This window comes from Mus caroli, unplaced genomic scaffold (assembly GCF_978045245.1).
Source record: "Mus caroli unplaced genomic scaffold, Mus_caroli_1 scaffold_9, whole genome shotgun sequence".
NCBI lineage: Eukaryota > Metazoa > Chordata > Mammalia > Rodentia > Muridae > Mus > Mus caroli.
In genome coordinates, this window is record NW_028227264.1 from 72596597 (window position 1) to 72619926 (window position 23330).

At 38.3% G+C, this 23330-nt stretch overlaps 1 protein-coding gene across 3 annotated transcripts in view; it reads left to right on the plus strand.

Moving 5' to 3' along the window:
* Pcdh15 (protocadherin related 15) overlaps positions 1–23330 on the plus strand; it is a 933441-nt gene that overhangs the window by 642981 nt on the left and 267130 nt on the right. For all 3 annotated transcript variants that reach the window (XM_085842876.1, XM_085842877.1, XM_085842878.1), the window contains one exon: positions 9753–9885. In XM_085842876.1, the coding sequence (XP_085699002.1) occupies positions 9753–9885 (133 nt within the window). The remainder of the gene's footprint in view (positions 1–9752; positions 9886–23330) is intronic.

Sequence of the window (23330 nt, forward strand, 5' to 3'; positions counted from 1 at the left end):
AGAAGGCTGTTCGATTGATGAGGAGATGCACTGTATGCGTATCAGGGATACAGGAAGAATGGCTGGTTGATGGTCAAGGCAGGACAGAGAGGAGGCAAGAAGCAGACCACATTGTGATGACCAGACTAGCACATGACTCAAAGCTTAGCAAGTCTCTATTCCAAATTTTTCTTTTAATACTGTGGAACCACAATCTACCACGAGTGGCTGAAAATTCAGAGAGCAGACCTCAGATTGGCACAACTACTAGTATGACAGTTAATGATTCAGAGCAGAGACTTCTCAGATTGATCATTGCCTGTGTGTAGATTGCTCATGTAATGTTTGTGGCTGGATAATGATAGTCAACTGTTTTCTGCAGGGGAGTCATGCCTTCAGATTGAGTTGGTAAATGAGCTGAGGAGTTGGGAGGCTTTGCTTTCCATTCTATATCTCCTTGAAAAGTAAGATGGCATTTGAAAGTTACCAACATAAAAGTATCAATAGTTATGGATTAACACTACCAGAAAAAAAAAAGAGTATTCATGTCATGGAACCATAGCAGTGAAAACCTTGACAGCAACAATCGTAATTGGGGAGGTTCCCCACCTTGTTCTTTTCCGTTAGACCACTTGAGTTTGTAAATTTGAATATTGAACCTTACAGCCAATAAAAAACCAACTTCAGGTTTATGTTGTTTCAGCCTAGTGACATGTCCACAAGTTCATAGTAACCACAGTAAGAGTCCTTTGTCAGATTCTTGGGTCTTTTGTTTGGGGCTTTATTAAGAGCAAACAGATAGGCAGAAGTTAAAGGGTTAAAATGTCTGAAGATTAACACATCATTCAATCTAGTGCTATATGTTCATTAATATGTTTATTTGGTTCAACTGGGCTGAGTAAATACTGCTTAATCCTGGAATGAAGTATTACGACTATCAGGTTTGAAAACAGTCTCTGATCCCAGCCGTACCTCACTAAATAACCATAAAATTGATTGACACAATATGGTATCATCTCATATCCCTATTGCCATGGAATCCAAGTTAGTCCTTAGCCCATAACTAGATAATGCTCTTTAATAGGAAATTTTCCATTGTAAATATGTATGTGTGTGTACACACATACATAGTAATTATACATGGTGATAAATACATTAAAATATTCATTTGTTCTAACAAAACTATACTGGATTCCTAAAACCCCGTGTGTCTGGGGAAAACACTGGAACTAAAGTGAAGGGAAAGAGGGACCTGATGGGCTTCAATTCTTGCAGTGGCTATACACACATGCACACATGTGGTAGGAAATCTCAAGAGAGGAGAGGAAACAAAGATGGGGGTTGGGCAGGGAACACAGATGAAGGCAGGGCAGGATTGAGAAAACTTGAAACATTTGATCATTATCAGTGATCTTCTTTAACCATATTGACTATCCCACTGTCAAGATGAAGTTTAACTTGATGGAATCCCGTGATCATACACTCCAGCATCAATAGCTCCTTCTGTCCCATGTATACCCTTTTCTCTCTCATGCAAGATTTAGTTTTCTTCTTTATTCCTCTATGAAGTCGTCACATCAATGCTTGTTCTGTCCATGAAGCCTTGTGTGTTGCATGTATGATTATGTTTTCCATCTGAAAGTTATGCTCTCATCTTATAATAAGAGCTTCTTGTCTTTGAGTAAAATATGAACTCTCTGCTTCTGTAGATACCTGCATTTTCTGCCAAGACAGTAGAATGGAATTTGTGAGCAAAGAACTATAAATATAGATTTTGTAGCAAGTTATTAATGGGAGACAAAAGAAAACTCATTGTAATGTCTCTGTTTTAAGTCTTTCCAAAAAAATAATATGAGTACTAGTCACCTTTATCGTAGAAACACATAGTAATGTAGCCCACAATATAGCAATAAGCACGATATACAAGCTGACGTGCATACTGGTTATTATTTAAAGAATTAGAAAGTTAGGCTCTTTTATCTTTTTATAAATTATGACTTTCCCAGGTCAAAATACATTAGGTCTATCATTCTGGCTCTTCCTTATGCATATTTTATTTGCTCCTTAAAATAAAGAAATACACTTTCATCATAGGTGAAGTTTCAGTTACAACATAGGTAATTAAATATTAGAATTTTGTAATCTGAGGCCAAGACTTGCTTGGTACTAGGATTTTGTACAAGACAGCATCCTTTATAACAATACAAGGACCTTTAATGTTCATAACCATCAGATGAAAAACAAAACAAATAAACAAAGAAAAAACTCCAATATGCTTCACAAAAATCTGTTCTTATGAGATCTAAAAAGTTCAGAAACTTTTGACTGCATTTGAAGTTGTTAATGACCTTGGTAACTTTAATTCAGTCACTTAATCTTTGTAATTATTTAAAATTATAAACCTAGCTATTTAAATGGGGTGATTCAATGTGACTTTTTAAGTCCTAAGACTGTCTTAGAAATGAGATGCCTCTTTTGTACTGCTTTGACCTTTCTTCTACAACATGAGAATAATAAGGCCTCATGATTTCCAGTTTTATAAATGGAAAGTTATTTGCATCATACTTGCCCTATTACAAAAATAAAATATGAATAGGAAGAAACTTGGGTTTATGCGTTTAGGACCGGCTATAAATGTAAATATGAAATACTCACATAAAATATTATTTACCTAGCGACTGTCCTGTTTTACTGTGTGCTTAAACTATGCTGCTGAATTACTGCTGTTTATTACAGCATTAAGTCATCATTTTATTGTTAATGCTGTAGGCATTCAATGGCAAGAAAGCTTACCCTGACACTGTGCTGACATCAGGGATAAAGAGGAGATCTCATTTTAAAAGGCAGTAACCCTCAAAAAGACTGGTACTTATTAAACACGCCACAGCAAAGTGCCAAGATGGAAAAGATGAAATCTGAACAATGATCTTCCCCAAGCAACCCTGAGAGACAAGGGGGGGGGGGGGCGGTGTTGGAAGCATGACTAGGAATCCCACCCCTTGGATTATGACAGAAAGGACCAGAGAGAGAAACGGGAGAGCAAATCAAAGAAGGCACACTGGACCAGAGTTGCCCTCTGTCTCAGCTCAAAGTAACAGAGTGGAAGGGGCAACAAATGCCTACGTAAACATCATCTGGCTACAAACCTGACTATAGGTCTGGGTGTGGTGGATTACAGCTCTAATCCAATGCTCAAGAGACTGAGACAGGATCGCATAAACTCATGACTCTCAGAGATGAAAGGTCCAAACTGACCTAGGTTCGGTAGTCAGACTCAAAAACAAGTCAGATTTCTGAGACTTACCTGTGACTACTGGCAAGCATGCTGTGAGGTACATGAACCCAGGATAGGGATAAAAATCCCTTCACTGACACCATAGGAATGGGACTCATTAGCACTAGAACTACCTTTCTGTTACTTGGGTTCTGTATGAATATTGACAAGCTTATAAAGAATGACGTGTTACTATGTTAACTGAGTGGCTCTCACCCTTCCGAATGATGCGACGCTCTAGTATGCTGTCGCATCTGGTGGTGACCCCCAACTATAAAATCATTTTTTTTATTTTTAATATTTTTATTACATATTTTCCTCAATTACATTTCCAATGCTATCCCAAAAGTCCCCCATAGCGCCCCCCACTTCCCTACCCACCATTTTTGTTGCTCCCTCGTAGCTACAATTTTGCTGCTGTTATGAGTCATAATGTAAATATTTTTTGAGATAAAGGGTTTGCCAGAGTGGAGTGGCCCACAGGCTGAGAACTGCTGCTTTAACTCATTTTAATTTACCCTTAAATGCTAAATTTTCATGATAAAGTCATCTAATTATTTCACTATTTTGTTCATATCTCCATGTGAATATATATCAATAGGAGATATAAGGAAAAACTATTCACTCTTTTTGTGAGAGTACTTTCACAAAATATAAACCAAAGATCAGAATGAATTCAGACACTTTGACTGATTATAAAACTCTGATGTATTTTAATTTCAAATGAGTTTACTTTGGGACAGTATTGCAATGAATGCAAGTTATAAATCTCTTAAAGCGTCTCCCAATTTAATATAAATGCTTAATAGCGTATGTGATCTGTCTACACAGAACTCAGTAGCCTGCACCCATGCATATTACAAATGGAGGAGCTACCAGCCACATCTCAGTGCTTGCGGTCTGCATTGAAAAATTCTAAAAAGAAAAATGAGTTAGCTATCCTAGAAAAATACAGAATACATTATAAAGAGTACATTGGTACAAGTATATAAATACATTAGAATAGATTATAAAAAGGATTCTGTACTACTTTAAGAAAAATCTAGCCCCCAAATAGCAATTTCCACTAAAACTTTTCACATTTAAAAAATATAATTTTTTTAAAAAGTAGTTCATAAGACCTATATTTTAGAGCACACATAACATTTCATTAAAATATCATATGCATTTCTAGGTAGACCAGCTCTGTAAACTCATGCCTCTCATTTATCCATTTTAACAATATTTTTTATTAGCCTCAAACATCTGCAGCTTCAGTTTTCATTGTCAAAAAAATTCAGAGTTCAAAGATGCTAAAAGAATTGATATGAGGACAGATCATGGAAACAGAAACTAAACAGGGACACAGTGAAACTAACAGAAATTATGAATCAAATGGATCTGGCAGATATCTACAGAACATTCTATCCTAAAACAAAAGGATATACCTTCTTCTCAGCACCTCATGGTACCTTCTCCAAAATTGACCACATAATTGGTCACAAAACAGGCCTCAACAGATATAAAAATATTGAAATTGTCCCATGCATCCTATCAGATCACCATGGACTAAGGCTGATCTTCAATAACAAAATAAATAATAGAAAGCCAACCTTCACGTGGAAACTGAACAACACTCTTCTCAATGATACCTTGGTCAAGGAAGGAATAAAGAAAGAAATTAAGGACTTTTTAGAGTTCAATGAAAATGAAGCCACAACATACCCAAACTTATGGGACGCAATGAAAGCATTTTTAAGAGGAAAACTCATAGCTCTGAGTGCCTCCAAAAGGAAACTAGAGAGAGCACACATTAGCAGCTTGACAACACACCTAAAAGCACTAGAACAAAAGGAAGCAAATTCACCCAAGAGGAGTAGACGGCAGGAAATAATCAAACTCAGGGGTGAAATCAACCAAGTGGAAACAAGAAAAACTATTCAAAGAATCAACCAATCAAGGAGCTGGTTCTTTGAGAAAATCAACAAGATAGATAAACCCTTAGCCAGACTCACTAGAGGGCACAGGGAAAGCATCCTAATTAACAAAATCAGAAATGAAAAAGGAGACATAACAACAGATCCTGAAGACATCCAAAACACCATCAGATCCTTCTACCAAAGGCTATACTCAACAAAACTGGAGAACCTGGATGAAATGGACAAGTTCCTAGACAGATACCAGGTACCAAAGCTGAATCAAGATCAGGTTAATGATCTAAACAGCCCTATATCCCCCAAAGAAATAGAAGCAGTCATTAATAGTCTCCCAACTAAAAAAAGCCCAGGACCAGATGGGTTTAGTGCAGAGTTCTATCAGACCTTCAAAGAAGATCTAATCCCAGTTCTTCACAAACTATTCCACAAAATAGAAACAGAAGGTACTCTACCCAACTCATTCTATGAAGCCACAATTACTCTGATACCTAAACCACAAAAAGACCCAACAAAGATAGAAAACTTCAGACCAATATCCCTTATGAATATTGATGCAAAAATCCTCAATAAAGTTCTTGCTAACCGAATCCAAGAACACATCAAAACAATCATCCATCCTGACCAAGTAGGTTTCATCCCAGGGATGCAGGGATGGTTCAATATACGGAAATCCATCAACGTAATCCAGTATATAAACAAACTCAAAGACAAAAACCACATGGTCATCTCCTTAGATGCGGAAAAAGCATTTGACAAGATCCAACACCCATTCATGATAAAAGTCTTGGAAAGATCAGGAATTCAAGGCCCATACCTAAACATGATAAAAGCAATCTACAGCAAACCAGTAGCCAACATCAAAGTAAATGGTGAGAAGCTTGAAGCAATCCCTCTAAAATCAGGGACTAGACAAGGCTGTCCACTTTCTCCATACCTATTCAACATTGTACTTGAAGTCCTAGCCAGAGCAATTCGACAACAAAAGGAGATCAAAGGGATACAAATTGGAAAAGATGAAGTCAAAATATCACTCTTTGCAGATGATATGATAGTATATATAAGTGACCCTAAAAATTCCACCAGAGAACTCCTAAGCCTGATAAACAGCTTCGGTGAAGTAGCTGGATATAAAATTAACTCAAACAAATCAATGGCCTTTCTCTACACAAAGAATAAACAGGCTGAGAAAGAAATTAGGGAAACAACACCCTTCTCAATAGTCACAAATAATATAAAATATCTTGGCGTGACTCTAACTAAGGAAGTGAAAGATCTGTATAATAAAAACTTCAAGTCTCTGAAGAAAGAAATTATAGAAGATCTCAGAAGATGGAAAGATCTCCCATGCTCATGGATTGGCAGGATCAACATTGTAAAAATGGCTATCTTGCCAAAAGCAATCTACAGATTCAATGCAATCCCCATCAAAATTCCAAATCAATTCTTCAACGAATTAGAAAGTGCAATCTGCAAATTCATCTGGAATAACAAAAAACCTAGGATAGCAAAAACTCTCCTCAAGGATAAAAGAACCTCTGGTGGAATCACCATGCCGGACCTAAAGCTCTACTACAGAGCAATTGTGATAAAAACTGCATGGTACTGGTATAGTGACAGACAAATAGACCAATGGAATAGAATTGAAGACCCAGAAATGAATCCACACACCTATGGACACTTGATCTTCGACAAGGGAGCTAAAAACATCCAGTGGAAGAAAGACAGCATTTTCAACAAATGGTGCTGGCACAACTGGTTGTTAACATGTAGAAGAATGCGAATCGATCCATTCCTATCTCCTTGTACTAAGGTCAAGTCTAAGTGGATCAAGGAACTTCACATAAAACCAGAGACACTGAAACTTATAGAGGAGAAAGTGGGGAAAAGCCTTGAAGATATGGGCACAGGGGAAAAATTCCTGAATAGAACAGTAATGGCTTGTGCTGTAAGATCGAGAATTGACAAGTGGGACCTCATGAAACTACAAAGCTTCTGCAAGGCTAAAGACACCATCAATAAGACAAAAAAACCACCAACAGATTGGGAAAGGATCTTCACCTATCCTAAATCAGATAAGGGACTAATATCCAATATATATAAAGAACTCAAGAAGGTGGACTCCAGAAAGTCAAATAACCCCATTAAAAAATGGGGCTCAGAACTGAACAAAGAATTCTCACCTGAGGAATACCGAATGGCAGAGAAGCACCTGAAAAAATGTTCAACATCCTTAATCATCAGGGAAATGCAAATCAAAACAACCCTGAGATTCCACCTCACACCAGTCAGAATGGCTAAGATCAAAAATTCAGGTGACAGCAGATGCTGGCGAGGATGTGGAGAAAGTGGAACACTCCTCCATTGTTGGTGGGATTGCAATCTTGTACAACCACTCTGGAAATCAGTCTGGCGTTTCCTCAGAAAATTGGACATAGTACTTCCGGAGGATCCAGCAATACCTCTCCTGGGCATATATCCAGAAGATGTCCCAACCGGTAAAAAGGACACATGCTCCACTATGTTCATAGCAGCCCTATTTATAATAGCCAGAAGCTGGAAAGAACCCAGATGTCCCTCAACAGAGGAATGGATACAGAAATTATGGTACATTTACACAATGGAGTACTACTCAGCTATTAAAAAGAATGAATTTATGAAATTCCTAGCCAAATGGATGGACCTGGAGGGCATCATCTTGAGTGAAGTAACACAATCACAAAAGATCTCACACAATATGTATTCATTGATAAGTGGATATTAGCCCAAAACTTAGGATACCCAAGATATAAGATACAATTTGATAAACGCATGAAACTCAAGAAGAATGAAGACCAAAGTGTGGACATTGTGCACCTTCTTAGAATTGGGAACAAAACACCCAGGGAAGGAGTTACAGAGACAAAGTTCGTAGCTGTGATGAAAGGATGGACCATTTAGAGACTGCTGTATCCAGGGATCCGTCCCATAATCAGCTTCTAAACGCTGGCACCATTGCATACACTAGTAAGATCTTGCTGAAAGGACCCAAATATAGCTGTCTCTTGTGAGACGATGCCGGGGCCTAGCAAACACAGGAGTGGATGTTCACAGTCAGCTATTGGATGTATCACAGGGCTCCCAATGGAGAAGCTAGAGAAAGTACCCAAGGAGCTAAAGGGATCTGCAACCCTATTGTTGGAACAACATGATGTACTGACCAGAACCCTGGAGCTCTTGTCTCTAGCTGCATATGTATCGAAAGATGGCCTAGTCGGCCATCAATGGAAAGAGAGGCCCATTGGACTTGCAAACTTTATATGCCCCAATATAGGGGAATGCCAGGGCCAAAAGAATGGGAATGGGTGGGTAGGGAAGTGGGGGGCGCTATGGGGGACTTTTGGGATAGTATTGGAAATGTAATTGAGGAAAATATGTAATAAAAATATTAAAAAAAAAAAAAAAAAGAAACAAACAAAATTCCCACAGGAAAAAAAAAAAAAAAGAAAGAAGAGAAAAACATGAATGAATAAAATAAATAAATAAATAAATAAATAAATAAATAAATAAATAAATAAATAAAAAAAGAATTGATATGAAATAGTAAAAAAAAAACTTACTTATGATAATAAAGTGACTTTATTTCTTTCATGAAAACTCCCCCTCAATATGGGCTTTAACTAAAAGCAATTTTTGGCTTTTCATTTTACACTCAAAAATGTAAAACATTTCCAGTTTTATTACCACAAATTCACCCATGGATTACTTTGATTTTGACATACAACAAAAATTCATAGTACATGATACCAGAGGCAGAACTAACAAACTACAACCTCTTGTTTCTGTGTAGGACTTTCTCTCTCTCTCTCTCTCTCTCTCTCTCTCTCTATATATATATATATATATATATATATATATATATGTGTGTGTGTGTGTATGTGAGTGTGTATTTACATATATAGAGTATGTATGTGTACATCTGCAATCTACATATGTATATATGTATGTGTATACATATATATGTATATATATATATATCATATGTGTGTGTTTTATGTATGTCTGTACCATATGTGTGTCTGTGTATATATGCACATGGGTGTGTGTGTACCTGTATGCATGCATTTATATGCACATATGTATATTCATATGTGTGGCTATATGTTGAATTAATAAGTACTAATTTACCAGGTTTAATTGGAAGAGAGCCTGAAAGGCAAGTTTTACTACCAGGTGTTTACAGAAAGATTTTGTTTGTTTGTTTGCTTGCTTGCTTTTCTTTGCTGTTAAAGACAAATAGGACTATCAGTTGAGGCAAGTTAATTTCTTAGCTGTCCTTTGTAGCCTCTACTTCTTAATATTATTAATCTAAGTTGTAGAAACAGGTACTAGAGGCAATTTTTTTTCTGTTACTAAGCTAATTCACAAAGGCATTATATTTTGGTAGTAACTTTTACTGTTTTGTTCGTTCACGATTTTACTGCTTCCTATAAAAGCTGAATTTTCCTTGTCCCGTAAACCCGGCAAACAAATAAATTTAAAAAATGCATTCTAACTTTCAGAATAGTGTGCATCATTAAACACCTATCTCTCTTCTCTCTGTGTAGGCACTCCATCTGCACAGTGTACATCGAGGTGCTACCTCCCAACAACCAGAGCCCTCCCCGCTTCCCGCAGCTGATGTACAGTCTGGAAGTCAGCGAAGCCATGAGGATCGGTGCTATTTTATTAAATCTACAGGTGTGCCTGGGATATGGATCTGTGTGTCTGTGTTTGTAATATGCTAAAAGGCCACAGGCAATGGCTCATGAGGTTACACAGTGCAGGGTGGAAGCCCTTTTATATCTGTTTATGTTCCAATGAGCATCATTTCCATCTGGGAAGAAAGGGACAGAGGCTAGTGGCATGTGGAGAGGAGACTTCCACAGCTGATCTATTCCATAGATCGCACGGTTGAAAACCTAACAGGCTGGCAGGATTAGTTACAATAAACATGGGAGAAAATGAAGGAATTTTAAGCACGAGCATGAATATTTTTATGCTTTGCAACCAAAGATTACAGCTGATCATTTTCCTTTCTTCTCTGGTCTGGGATTATTTTTGCTGCTCTGCTGTACCAGAAATGATCTTAGACTCCGGTAAATGATAAATGGTAGCACTCAGGGTCTGATGCAAACGTCCTTTTCCCAGTAGCCACAGATATGTTAGAATGGCGGTGTTTCAATGTACTCATTGACATGAAAAGGATTCTTTGAGATGCTATTTCTATTCCCAGCACAAGGTTCCTGGCATAAGAGGTTCTTATAAATGAATAGCTTGGTTTTCAGTATTTACATGTCACTGACCAAAGCATTCAAAATGACTTCAGGTTTACCATTGACTGGATGTGTGGCTTCAGTTTGTTTCACATATGCTGTCGATAATTGTCTCTGGTTTAAGCAATAATATGTGATATCAGGGGAAGAACTGTGGGAGGAGTAAGTGGTGTAAAGAAGGGGGGCTCAAGAAAAGAAAGAAAAATAAAACATCATCTTTTCTTTCATATACATATAAATATATGTTCTTATAGCTATAAGTATATATTCTTCCATCTCAGTCTATATATGTCATGAAAGTAGAAGGTGCTGTTTAGTGAAGGGTATCAGTATGAACAAAGTGTATTCGTGTGTGTGTGGTGTGTTTGTGTGTCTGAGCTAGTGTATGTACATGTGTGTGCACATGTCATGTGTGTATGTGTCTATGTTTATGTGTCAATGTGTGTAGGTGTATATGTATCAACATGTGTCTGTATGGGTATATATGTGTGAATGTATTTTATCTAAGTTAGTGTATCTCTCTGTGTATATGTATGTGTGTGTTTGTATGTTGTGTTGAAAATGTCATAATATATACCTACCTAACAATTTTAATGCCCCCTAAGATCAAAAATTAATCATAAGATACCACATTACCATTCCTAGGACAGACTTCATGTTTCTGGGTATTGTTTGGAAAAGGTAGTTTCTGATATACATACTCAGGAACCTGGACATGACACTAAGAGGCATTTATTAAAGTAACATGTTAAGGACAACTCCAGCCTCAACTTTTACCCTTGACTGCAGTAACACAGGACACAGTCCTAAGTCCTTATACCCTCTGACCTCCGACGTCACAATGGCAGGGCCACTCTATGTGTGGCCAAATTCCAGAAATTTGTGGGCATTCCCAAGCCATTCTGGAGTTTCCCTTTAATATTTATTTTACTGCTTTTCTCTAGGTGACTTGATGTTTTCCTTTTTATTATTTAATTATTAATAGAATGTATGGGCAACAAAATTACAAGCAAGTAGAAGTATCTGTGATAACAAAATATCAGGAATTCTAATAGGCCATTAAGGAAAATATAGCATCTATTCATTTAGACAAAATAGCTAACCATATCATTATAATGGTATAGGAGAAAATAAAATATTAATACTAATTCATTAAAATAAAAATAGTGAAGAATTTACATATATGAGGAATGATTTACCAAAACAAAAAGAAATAAAAATCACACTATATCTTATGAAATTATCCATGGTTTACAATTAAATCCTCACTAACTCTGTTTCCCTTTGCAAAATGCCTTATAGAAGATAAGCCATAACATTTGCTTATAAGGCAGCCTGGTTTCTATGTCAATAAACCTCATAACGATCTGAGAACCGTATTGTGGGAGAATAACACTATCTGGGCATTCAAGATGAATCCAGTTTGCCTTTCTCATTTCTCACATTTCTTTGGCACAAAGGCTGGGGGTGAGGGGGGGATACTTGTGATGACAGTTCTATTCCCCTTTGTGTCTCTGGGAGAAGCAAAAGAAAGAGCACAATCGTGGTAGCAGAATGGACAAGAAGGAGCAAGGGTGTCACCATCAAGGGTTGCTCATAGACTGCCACTCTTTTGTTTGTAATCCACTGAGACACAGTTTAAACTCACGACCTCTAAGTTGAAAAGCATCCATCAAATTACTCCTCCAAAGTCTTGCGATAAGAGGATGGGTAAGAGGCACTGTGGTGCCTGCAGCTCTTATCTTTTCTTCTCATCTAGATGCCAACCAACATGAAAAGAAAGGATAAAGTCCTGGATGCTGAGGGACCCGCTTCAGCACCATGCCTCAAATCTAAGGACTTTAGTGATCCTCAATTCCAATCACACACCTGCTCTTTCTTTCTTTCTTCCTTCCTTTCTTCTTTCTTCCTTCCTTTCTTTCTTTCTTTCTTTCTTTCTTTCTTTCTTTCTTTCTTTCTTTCTTTCTTATTGAATATTTTCCTTATTTACATTTCAAATTTTATCCCTTTTCCTCATTTCCCCTCCAAAAATCCCCCTATCCCATCCCCCCTCCCCCTGCTCACTAACCTACTCACTCCAGCTTCCCTGGCCAGGCATTCCCCTGCACTGGGGCATTGAACCTTCACTAGGCCAAGGGCTTCTCCTCTCATTGATGTCCCACAAGGACATCCTCTGCTACATATGTGGCTGAAGCCTTGAGTTCCTCCTTGTGTACTCTTTGGTTGATGATTTAGTCCCTGGGAGCTCTGGGGGAGGGGGCGGGTCACCCGCTGTTAAGAATCCCCTTTCAGGAACAAAATACTGGAGCAAATACAGACACAAAGTGTGGAGCAGAGACTGAAGGAAAGGCCATCCAGAGACTGTTCCACCTGGAGATCCATCCTATATAAAGTCACCAAAGACACTATTGTGGATACCAACAAGTGCTTGCTGACAGGAGCCTGATATAGCTGTCTCCTGAGAGGCTCTGCTAGAGCCTGACAAATATAGAGGAGATGCTCACAGCCAACCATTGGACTGAGCACAGGGTTTTCTCAATGGAGGAGTTAAAGAAAGGTCTGAAGGAGCTGAAGGGGTTTGCAACCCCATAGGAAGAACAACAATATCAACCAACCGGACCCACCAGAGCGCCCAAGGACTAAACCACCAACCAAAGAGTACACATGGAGCAACCCATGGCTCTAGCTGCATATATAGCAAAGGATAGCCTTGTTTGATATCAGTGGGAGGAAAGACCATTGGTCCTGTGAAGGCTTGATGCCCTGGTGTAGGGGAACACCAGGACAGGGAAGGGGGGTTGGGGGTGTGGGTGGAACACCCTCACAGAAGCAGGGGGAGGGGGATGGGATGGGGGTTTTTGGAGGAGAAACCAGGAAAGAGTATAATATTTGAAATGTAAATAAATAAAATATATAATTAAAAAATATTAAATAATAAAAAAGAATGGCCCCTCTCATTCTTCCAAAGGGTGTTTGGAAAGCTGTGGTTTCCTCTTTGTGTGAATACTAATTTGAAGATTGCTGTAGGGATGGCATTCCAGAGAGGAAAACCAGCCTTAAACATCTGTTTCTCTCCCTCTCGCAGATCATGGTTAACCTGGGGTAGGACTTTCTTCCCTCCAGAATTGTTATGTGGGTTTGCAGTGTGTTTTCCATCCATCTTTATCCATATTTAATGTCTTTGATAATTGTTTCAAAATGCTGTGGAATTTAACCCACATGCCTGGAGGCAGTTTTATTTTTAGTCTTGAAGAGAAATGTCCTGCTGCCTTGACCTCACTATAGAACTAATTCTTTCCCATAATGGTTTGAATTAAATGCAAGCTGTCCTACACATGCCTCTCCACAGCTCAGGGCCCGGCAGAGGTGCTAATTTGTTTTGTTTTGTTTTGTTTTGTTTTCCTGGCATTTGAAATGCTCTAGAAGTTTAAGGCTCCTGCTCTCCTCTTTCCTTGTCTTCCGTTTTGTTTGATAAATATTTCTTATACAATAGGTTGTGCTTTTGTCCTGAAGATGACACAGTGGGGTTGTGATTCATCAACATTGCGCTGCATGCAGGTTCGCACCAGAAAATTGACAGAATTGTGCTCGGTGCTTTTCTCTAATAGTTTTTCTTTCATGATCAAATATTTCCTCTAAGTATTCAAGTTCCTTCCTGTGCTATTCTCCTGATGAGAACTGAAGATAGGCTTGAAGATGCCATTTCCCCATAAGTGACAGATGCCATTTATCCCAGTTGGCAGGCTGCCCTGCTTCTCCTATATGTATGGAGGGGGTAGCTTCATTGACTCTCCTTTATTTTCAGTTTCTGTGTGGAAATTTTCTTTGTGTTACCCCCATTATCACTAAGTTTCAGATTTGGAATGGCTCTCTCATTATTAGCTTTCTCTCAAAAGAATAATGTCAGGAGTGTAGAAGACATGGCTGAAATAGTGAGATGCTAATATTAATTGACTAATTCCAGGCATAAATTATAGTTTATGTAAAACTGGACATATGGTAGGAAAATAATAGATAGATAAAAGAGAGATAATCCATGTAAGATGATAAATAGACAGATAAATGGTAAATAATGAAGATAGATAGATGACAGATGAAGATAAACGATAGATGACAAAGATAGATGATAGATAGATAGATAGATAGATAGATAGATAGATAGATAGATAGATAGATAGATAGGATAGAGGGGAGATAGAGAAGGATGGAGCAAAAGGAGAGCAGGCTGTTTCATAATATTAGTTGGCTGCTTCTTGAGAAAATTAACTGAGATTCATAGAAAATTTTTTCATTCTTGGGTAGAATGGAGTTTAAATACACATACACAAACATGCACACACACATGCACCCACATACATGTTACGTGTGTGAGTGTTTACTTGCATGTTTTTCCATGCATCAAGTGCATGCTGGTACCCATGGAGACTAGGAAAGGTTTTCAGGTCACTGGAACTAGAGTTATAGATGGTTGTAAGCTACCACGTGGGTGCTAAGATTTGAACCTAATCCTCTGGAAGAGCAGCCATTGCTCTTAGCAATTAAGCATCTCTCCTGATCCTTGGGAGGAGGGTTTTTTTTGAAAACATCTTTGTGAGGACAAAGAGCAAGATGCACGAGTATTAGACTTTTGGAGATGCTGGGATGCATCTGCTTAGCAGACTGAAGCCAGAGCTGAGGTGGTACCTGCATGCTGTAAGGATTAAACAGAAAGGAGAATGCAGGAAGAGGTAACTTGACCTTAAGCAAGGCATCTCCCTTTGAAAGACCCAATTCCTGCAGGAAGTGGCAGCTAAAGCCATTCAGTGGGCAACATTTCCAACACACAAGGGAATTTGCTGCTCCATTCTTTAAAGGAGTTATGGGATGGCTGCCATAGTGCTGTTACAATCTCAGAATTAATTTACTTTAGACTGAGCACTTGATACAAACTCTCCTCCTTCCAAGGAAAAGAAGGACCCTGCTGCATTTATCAGACTCACTAAATAATGTCTTCACTTCACAAATTCTCAGGCCTCCTTTCTTTCTTTTTTTTTTCTTTTCTTTTTTTTTTTTTTGATTCTTTGATTCTTTTTTTATTAGATATTTTCTTTATTTACATTTCAAATGCTATCCCAAAAGTTCCCTATACCCTCCCCATACCCTGCTCCCCTACCCACCCACTCCCACTTCTTGGCTCTAGCGTTCCCCTGTACTGAGGCATATAAAGTTTGCAATACCAAGGGGCCTCTCTTCCCAATGATGGCTGACTGGGCCATCTTCTGCTACATATGCAGCTAGAGACATGAGCTCTGTGGGTACTGGTTAGTTCATATTGTTGTTCCACCTATAGGGTTTCAGAGAAGCAACACAGCTTCTGGGACAGACCCCATTTCCAGCTCCAGACATCCAGGCACCTTCCCTGCCAGAGGAGAGGTACCTGCCTGGGAGGGCTCTGACTGCAGGAGCAGGTGAGGGAGCCATCTTGGGTCCCAGGTCCCTCTGAGCTATTCAGGCCTCCTTTCAAGTCACCCCAGAACTTCCATTTTCTCAGTAGCCCTAACTTCCAGGCAACCAAACTAGTTGGTCCAAAGATAACTCAGTTTCACTGTTTCTCCCCAGTGCCACAGCCTTCAGTTGATCTTACCAGCTGCTGTCTCTTGTCTAAGTAGTTCTTGACTAACTCTGAAATACTTAAAATTGACCCTACCAACACTCAGTTTCTTAAGGAGTCAGAATTAAGTCTCTTAGTACATGTTACTAGGAACAGAGGCATCTTTTTAAAGACTCCCTGATAGTCTAGACACAGAAAATCCAGTTCTGTTTTATATTGCTTCATTAAATTTTGATCTTAGGAAAAAATGCACACTTTGAAACATTTTATTTACAATTAAAAAATGACATCAATGTTCACAAGTAGCTTGAGTCCCTGGTGTAAAAGCAAGTGTGGTTACACTCAGCCAGACTGTTATCATGAAGATTTTAGTTGAAGCAGAATTTAAATGAGCCCCAATGCTGCTACTGCCAAAGTTAACAGCAAAGAATATTAATTTTGTATTTAATGGTAGAGAATTTAAAATTTTACTAAATAGATCAATATTCTTAGGAAGTATATTGGCTTTGAATATAAAAAAATTAAATGAAACACGGTCAGCCCTGAAACTATGTGCACATAAGCTACACCAAATGGACTTAGCAGGATTTATATATTTATGTATTTGCTTGTATGTGTGTAATGACAATAATAATAAAGAAGCTACCAATTTGAGTGAGAGTTGGAGTAGCATGGGAAGGGATGGATGAGGGGACATGGGAGGGACAGGTGAGTGATGTAATCATGTTTACAGATGAGGTCATTCTATGTTCATTATAAGTTAATATATTTAAAATCACACAGAGAATAAAATGTCTTATTTAAAACTTTGATGATTGACTGTGTGTGTGTGTGTGTGTGTGTGTGTGTGTGTGTGTGTGTATACCATATTAGCATGGAGAGGCCAATGTTCCAGAAGTCAGGAGACAGTCAGACCCTTGGAACTATAGTTACAGATCCTTGTGAGTCACCTCCTGGGGGGCTGGGAACTAAACTCAGGTCCTTTGCAAGAGCAGTAAATAGTTTCAACCTCTGAGCCTTCACTCTGGCCCCTAGAGGAACAAATTTCCAATGATTCTTCACTGTTTTGTCTCTGTTACAAATTCCTGTTGCTTATATGACAAACTTCCAGACACATTTTCTGTTATAGATATAACTGAATCTCTGATTGAAGCAGCATGTAGGAGACCTGCACATACCTGCACCATGTCCTCTGCGTATATCTTATGGCTTCCAGTTTAGGTTTTTGAAGGGATTCCTGAGTGTGTGGACAAATAGATCTCTTATTCTTGTGTCGTTTCTTCACCTTAGATTTTTTTCTCTTGCTTGGCCTTATCCAACTTTGATGTGATAGTTTCTTGTTTTATCTTATATTTTCTTCTGTCATATTTTTTTTAAAATATACGAATGATTGAAAAGAATTGAACTTCTGATCCAAGGAACATAGAGATTCAAAATATACCACCTCTTTGTGATTGATACTAGGATTACATTGATAGCCTTTTAAATACTAATATACAAGTTTAAATATTTAGATATCTCATTGTATAGAATTAATGGTAGCACGTTATGTTCTCTGTGGCCACTAAATTAATGTCAAGTAACAGCATTACTATCCTAATAACAAAACACACATTTATTTTATATGAAGCAAAGCCAGAAAAAAATGTAGAAGTATCTCTACATATAAACCAGTCTTAAAATTATTCTTTTAAATTTACATTTGAAGCTAGTCCAGCAAAAGTAGTTCAAACTTTTCAGAACAATTTTTAAAAGATCATGCTTTAACAATTCAATCATCCGGTAATAGCGTACACTAGTTCCCTGCCTTTTGGAAACACTTGACACAGACATGTCCCACCCCATGCCTTTTGGAAACATTTGAAACAGGCATGTTCCACCACTTGCAAAGTAATCTAATCCATATCCTGAATGTCACATTTTTTATAGATCAAATCTCCTGTAATTTTGTTTTTGAAAATGGAATTTAGCATAAAGATTTTTGTGAAACATATCTATCATTGTATATGTTTCACAGCCTTAAGGGAAAAAACTCTCCTACTTATGGCTTAATTTTTAAGGACATTCCTGAGAGGAAAATCCATAATAATCACCTCATACAAGGTAATTTAATGACCATCCCTTGGAGGTATTTTGATCCACATAAAGCATTGACATCTGCATGGCGCCAGAGGGAGCCTGAAGCTGCTGTTCCATACACTGTGGAATAACTTGAGGCAGATGAGAGCCTGAAGTCCACAGTATCCCAGCCCCTCCATCAAGATCACATGCAGCAAGGGTAGAAGGGAGGGATGGCTGAAATCCCAAGTGAGATCCCATGAGTCAGTGCTCTTTCTGCTCTCTAGTGGCTCTGTCCTGTTTGCTGCCGTGACTACAAGACCTTACTTTCTCTAGGTAACTACAGCTTCTGCTGTGTGATGGGGATGGTCATGGCTGGCCCAGAGGGAATTCCTGTGTTCCAACACAATCTCACCTTTAACAAAACATTACAGGCGATCCTGGAAAGCTTGCATACAGCAAGGACACTGTACCTTCTAGGTACTTGAACAAAAGACATTTTGAATTTACCTTTGTTGTGTGTAAAATGCCTTGTTTTACAGGTTTTGTCTGTATAGGTTGAAGGCATGACATTTCCCAGTGTTCTGGGGACACTGCTGGTTCTATCTTTGTGCACTCTGATCTTCACAAATGATTTGACTGTCTTATATTTGTAAATGAGAGTGTGAGATCTCATCTGCTTTATGCCAGGAGACTATTGTGGGATTCAAAGAAGAATGTATATTGTCTAGTGTAGGTGGCATAAGGAGTTTTGTTGTTCAGTTGGTTTGGGGTTTGTTTTATTAAGCATAGTTTAAACCATTTTGCTCCTTTAAGAGTTAACTGAAAAGCAGAACTAATTTGAAATCTGGGTTGAAGGTAGAACACTTACAGAGGCAACTTCTTCTGCCTGAGATTTCTGCGGAACTCTCCAATCCCGTCTTTAATAATCTTGCTGTGTTGTGTTTTCTGTCTTAAATAAATCTCAGAGTGTGTTTGAACATCTTGAGCTGTTTACAGCTTCCTATACTGCCAGATCTTGCTGATTAAAACTTAAGGACATAAATAGCATTATTTCCCTGAGATTTCAATAGATGGAAAGAAACAAAAACGGTATTTCCCAAGAAACACTCAACAAGCAGCGATCAGGAGTCAGCTTTCCTGTGAAGTTCACGTGGGCCCCATTGACCTGGAGATGAGCCTGTGGTGTTCCCATGCTAATTGGCTATGATTGTAGCTGAGAAAATAATTAAAGTTTTAAAGAAATCAGAGATTATTTACATGAGAAGATTTTGATTTACTCAAGATACCTTAAGAATTCAATTACACACCTCTTGTTCTTATTGCAAATATATTTTTAAAATATAGATCCAAAGAAATGCAATAGTTTGAAAAATCATAAAGCCAAATATCTCTGCCTCTGTTTCCCCCAACACACACAAACACACACACACACACACACACACACACACACACGTGACCCACCTGCACAGCATGTGACCCACTCACAGGAAGGAGCAGAGTTCTTTGTTTTCTAAGTGCTGCAGCTTAAGGAAACAAACCTCAGCGAAGGAAGCAGAATTATCTTGCAATAAAAATTGACTCAGCTCTTCAATAGAGCTGGACCCTCCCTTCCTCCAAAATAAAAGTAGTTTATTTTGATTTGGGTAATCAAATGGTTAGAAAGCACTAGCACACTTGATTGCCACACTTGATTGTCCCTGATTGAACACTGTTGCGTGATTTGGACCCAAAAGCTGCCTGTGTAAGGCAGGATGGAAAAATGCAAAACCAGGGACCAAACACAGCATAGTAAATGACCCATAGTTTACACTTTGTCTACCCCCCTTTTTTTTCTTAACTTTTGTACTTAAAAGTGTGTCATGTATTCACAAACCTAACCACCTCCACATTATTTATTTCATCAAATAGATTTTTTAAATCTTCTTATTTTTGCTATTTCCTTCTTTCCTCTCACTGGCTAGCTAACCCAACATGTACTCAGTTCTTTATTTCCAAATTCCCCCCTCCCCCACAGTCATCCATATGTGATTATCTATGGTATATATGTGAATATTTGCATACAGTTGACACGTGTGTAACATAAAAACACCATTCTGCCATGCCATAAACATTCATTGGATATTCTAATCATATTTTTCTTTTGTAGCAACATAGAAAAGTTCAGAAAAGATTGCTCCAGAAATCTTTTGGGAATAATTTGTCAGCATGATGTCTCTCTTCATCAACAAAAGCTACAGCTTACCATTCGCATGAAAAGATTTTTTTTAACAGAGCTATAACTCAACCATTAAAATCAGGAAATAATTTGACACTCGCCTACAGTCTAATAGCCCATTGAGTACTTTCAGCTTTTAGGAGTCCTCTAATAGAACCCTAGTGACATGGTCTGCAGTCCAGGTACCACGATAACAGAGAACCCTGTTAGCACATATCCACAGTCCAGGACTCCATGCTGGCATAATTGCCATTTCTTTAGGTTCCTCAAGCTGAAACATCCTTAGCTTTTATGGCTCTAACATTTTTTCCCCAAGATTGCAGGACTGTTATTTAATACATGTTCTTCAAAATGAGAGTCCATGAGTCACTGTTTTCTGGCAAGAACAACTGGAGTGATGCTGTCTCTGGGAGACAGAGAGATTGCTTGATTTCATTCAAGCAAGCTTTACTATGGATGCTTGAAGCTGTTCCTTCATTAAAGACAGCTCAGCTCTTGCAGAGGAACTGTGCCCAGTACCCAGCATCCACATTGGGTGGCTCGCAGCTGCCTATAACTCCATCTCTAAGATATCAAAGGCCCTCTTCATGCCTCTGCATTTTACACACACACACACACACAAACACACACACACACACATGCATCAATAAAAAGCAAATTTAAAAACCTTTCTGAACTACTTGAAAAACTGTGTGTGTGTGTGTGTACAATTTCCTCATCATTTCAACTATTTATTTTTAACATTTCTGATAATGTATGGATAAACTAACATTATTGTTCCCAAGTGGCAATTTGCTAACATGGTACATTTTACATCAATCTGCTGCTACAAAGAAAACCTCCCACTCATGAATTTATTTGTGTATTGATTTATATTAATATGAAGTATACATTTCAACTTTATACACAGGGTTATTAGCATTTGGTGTTAATGTAGTACACCATAATACATGCTCAAATGATAAAGCTCAAGCTCTTCAAAAGTACAGATAGTTTAAGTCATATGACAGATGGTTCTCTAATTTCTTCTGCTGGGGAGGTGTGAGGTCAGATTATCACCAAAGTCAGGGTCCAGAAGACCCTCGTTGCATCTTTATCTTCAGGGGCTACGGGTGGGCTAAAGAGGATCTCACTCCTCATCTACTTCACGCAGGATTCAAATACACCCAGGATGCTTCCCTTTTATGCACAGCCTATTTACCATAGAACGTAGGGCTTCATGTGTGGGGCTGTGAGGGATCATGTCCCCGTGGTTGTCCTTTAGCCTTGGGATTAGTCTCCTGACTCTGTTCAAGGAGGACCTGTGATCCTTTAACACACTCTCACCATTCTCTGAACACTATTATTTCCTGTTTTAACAAGATGTTTCACATTCATTTTATATTTTCTTATGTCAGCCATGGATTAAGCGATTTGAAAAGCTTTGGCTTCTATGATTATATGATGATATTTACACAAACACACACATGAAATACACATACAAACACATACATTCATACACATAAACACACATGTAAATACACACAAATGCCTATACACATATACACATAAGCACACTATACATGCTAACCATATATATACATATATATATGTGTGTGTGTGTGTATATATACTAACCCTATATAAATATATATGTGTGTATGTGTGTGTACATATATACAGACATATGTTTTATATATAATATGTAATATATAATATAATATATATGGAGAGAGAGAGAGAAGGAGAAACACAAAAATAACAAACATACCATAAGCAACACAACCATGCATACACTCAAGCACAGAAATGCACATACTTACACATAGCTATTTGCGTATTTCATGCACACATGTACAAACAGACACAAACACATCCCCTACACAGTTGTCTGTGGACTCTACACATCAGCCCTCTTAAAGGCAGTGCTACCTTACATGTATAGCGATATTATATATTATATTATATATTGTATTATATATTATTATATATTATATATTATTATATATTATAGCGATTTAGTGAAGGACATGTGAACGTCCTTCACTAAAATTCACTACCAGAATTTGCTTTTATTTTTGCGCTGAGTAGTAACAATCAGAGCACCCTGACCATGGACACTATGACGTGTGACTCCTGAGTCAGTCCCTGTTCATATACCAGGTGACATTTTCTGTTTACTGCTGTGAGAAGTGTCTAGTCACATCCTTTGTCCGATTTTAATCAAATCAGAAGCGTTTGTGGTTGTTTGACTTCTGTCCACAATCTGCATGCTACTCCTCTGGCATGTGGATAGACGGCTACACTGCCTCTCACCCATGGCCGACTCTGATTATGCAGAAGATCCTTAGGTTGATGCATTCGTATTTGCCGATTTTGCTTTTGTACTTGTGTTTTTTAAATGTTGTCATCCATATTTATTACCATTACAGACTTCATGGGAAGCGTGCTGTGTGTTTTCGGCTAGTAGCCATGTAGTCTCAAGTGCTACATCCAGGTCTTTAAGCCATGCTGGGATCCTGTGGGGGGTTGTGTCAGATTCTATCCTTCTGTGTATTGAAACTCGGTGTTTCCAGTACCACTTATTGAAGAGACAATCCTTCCTGAAGCACCATTTATTGGCAGTACTACAGAGAATCTCTTGGCTGTATATGTGTGGGTTTGTTTCTGCATTCTCCATGATCTTCCACAGATCTCAATGACAGGATTTTTTATTTTTTTGTTTTTTATTAGATATTTTCTTTATTTACATTTCAAATGTTATCCTCTTTCCTGGTTTCCCCTCTGAAAAACATCTTCCCACTATCTCTGCCCCCTGCTCACCAACCCACCCATTCTTGCTTCCTGGCTCTGGCATTCCCCCACACTGGGGCATAGAGCCTTCATAGGACAAAGGGCCTCTCTTCCAATTGATGTCCATCTAGGCCATCCTCTGCTGCATATGCAGCTGGAGCCATGAGTCCCACCATGTGTGTTCTTTGGTTGGTGGTTTAGTCTTTGGGAGCTCTGGGGTTACTGGTTGGTT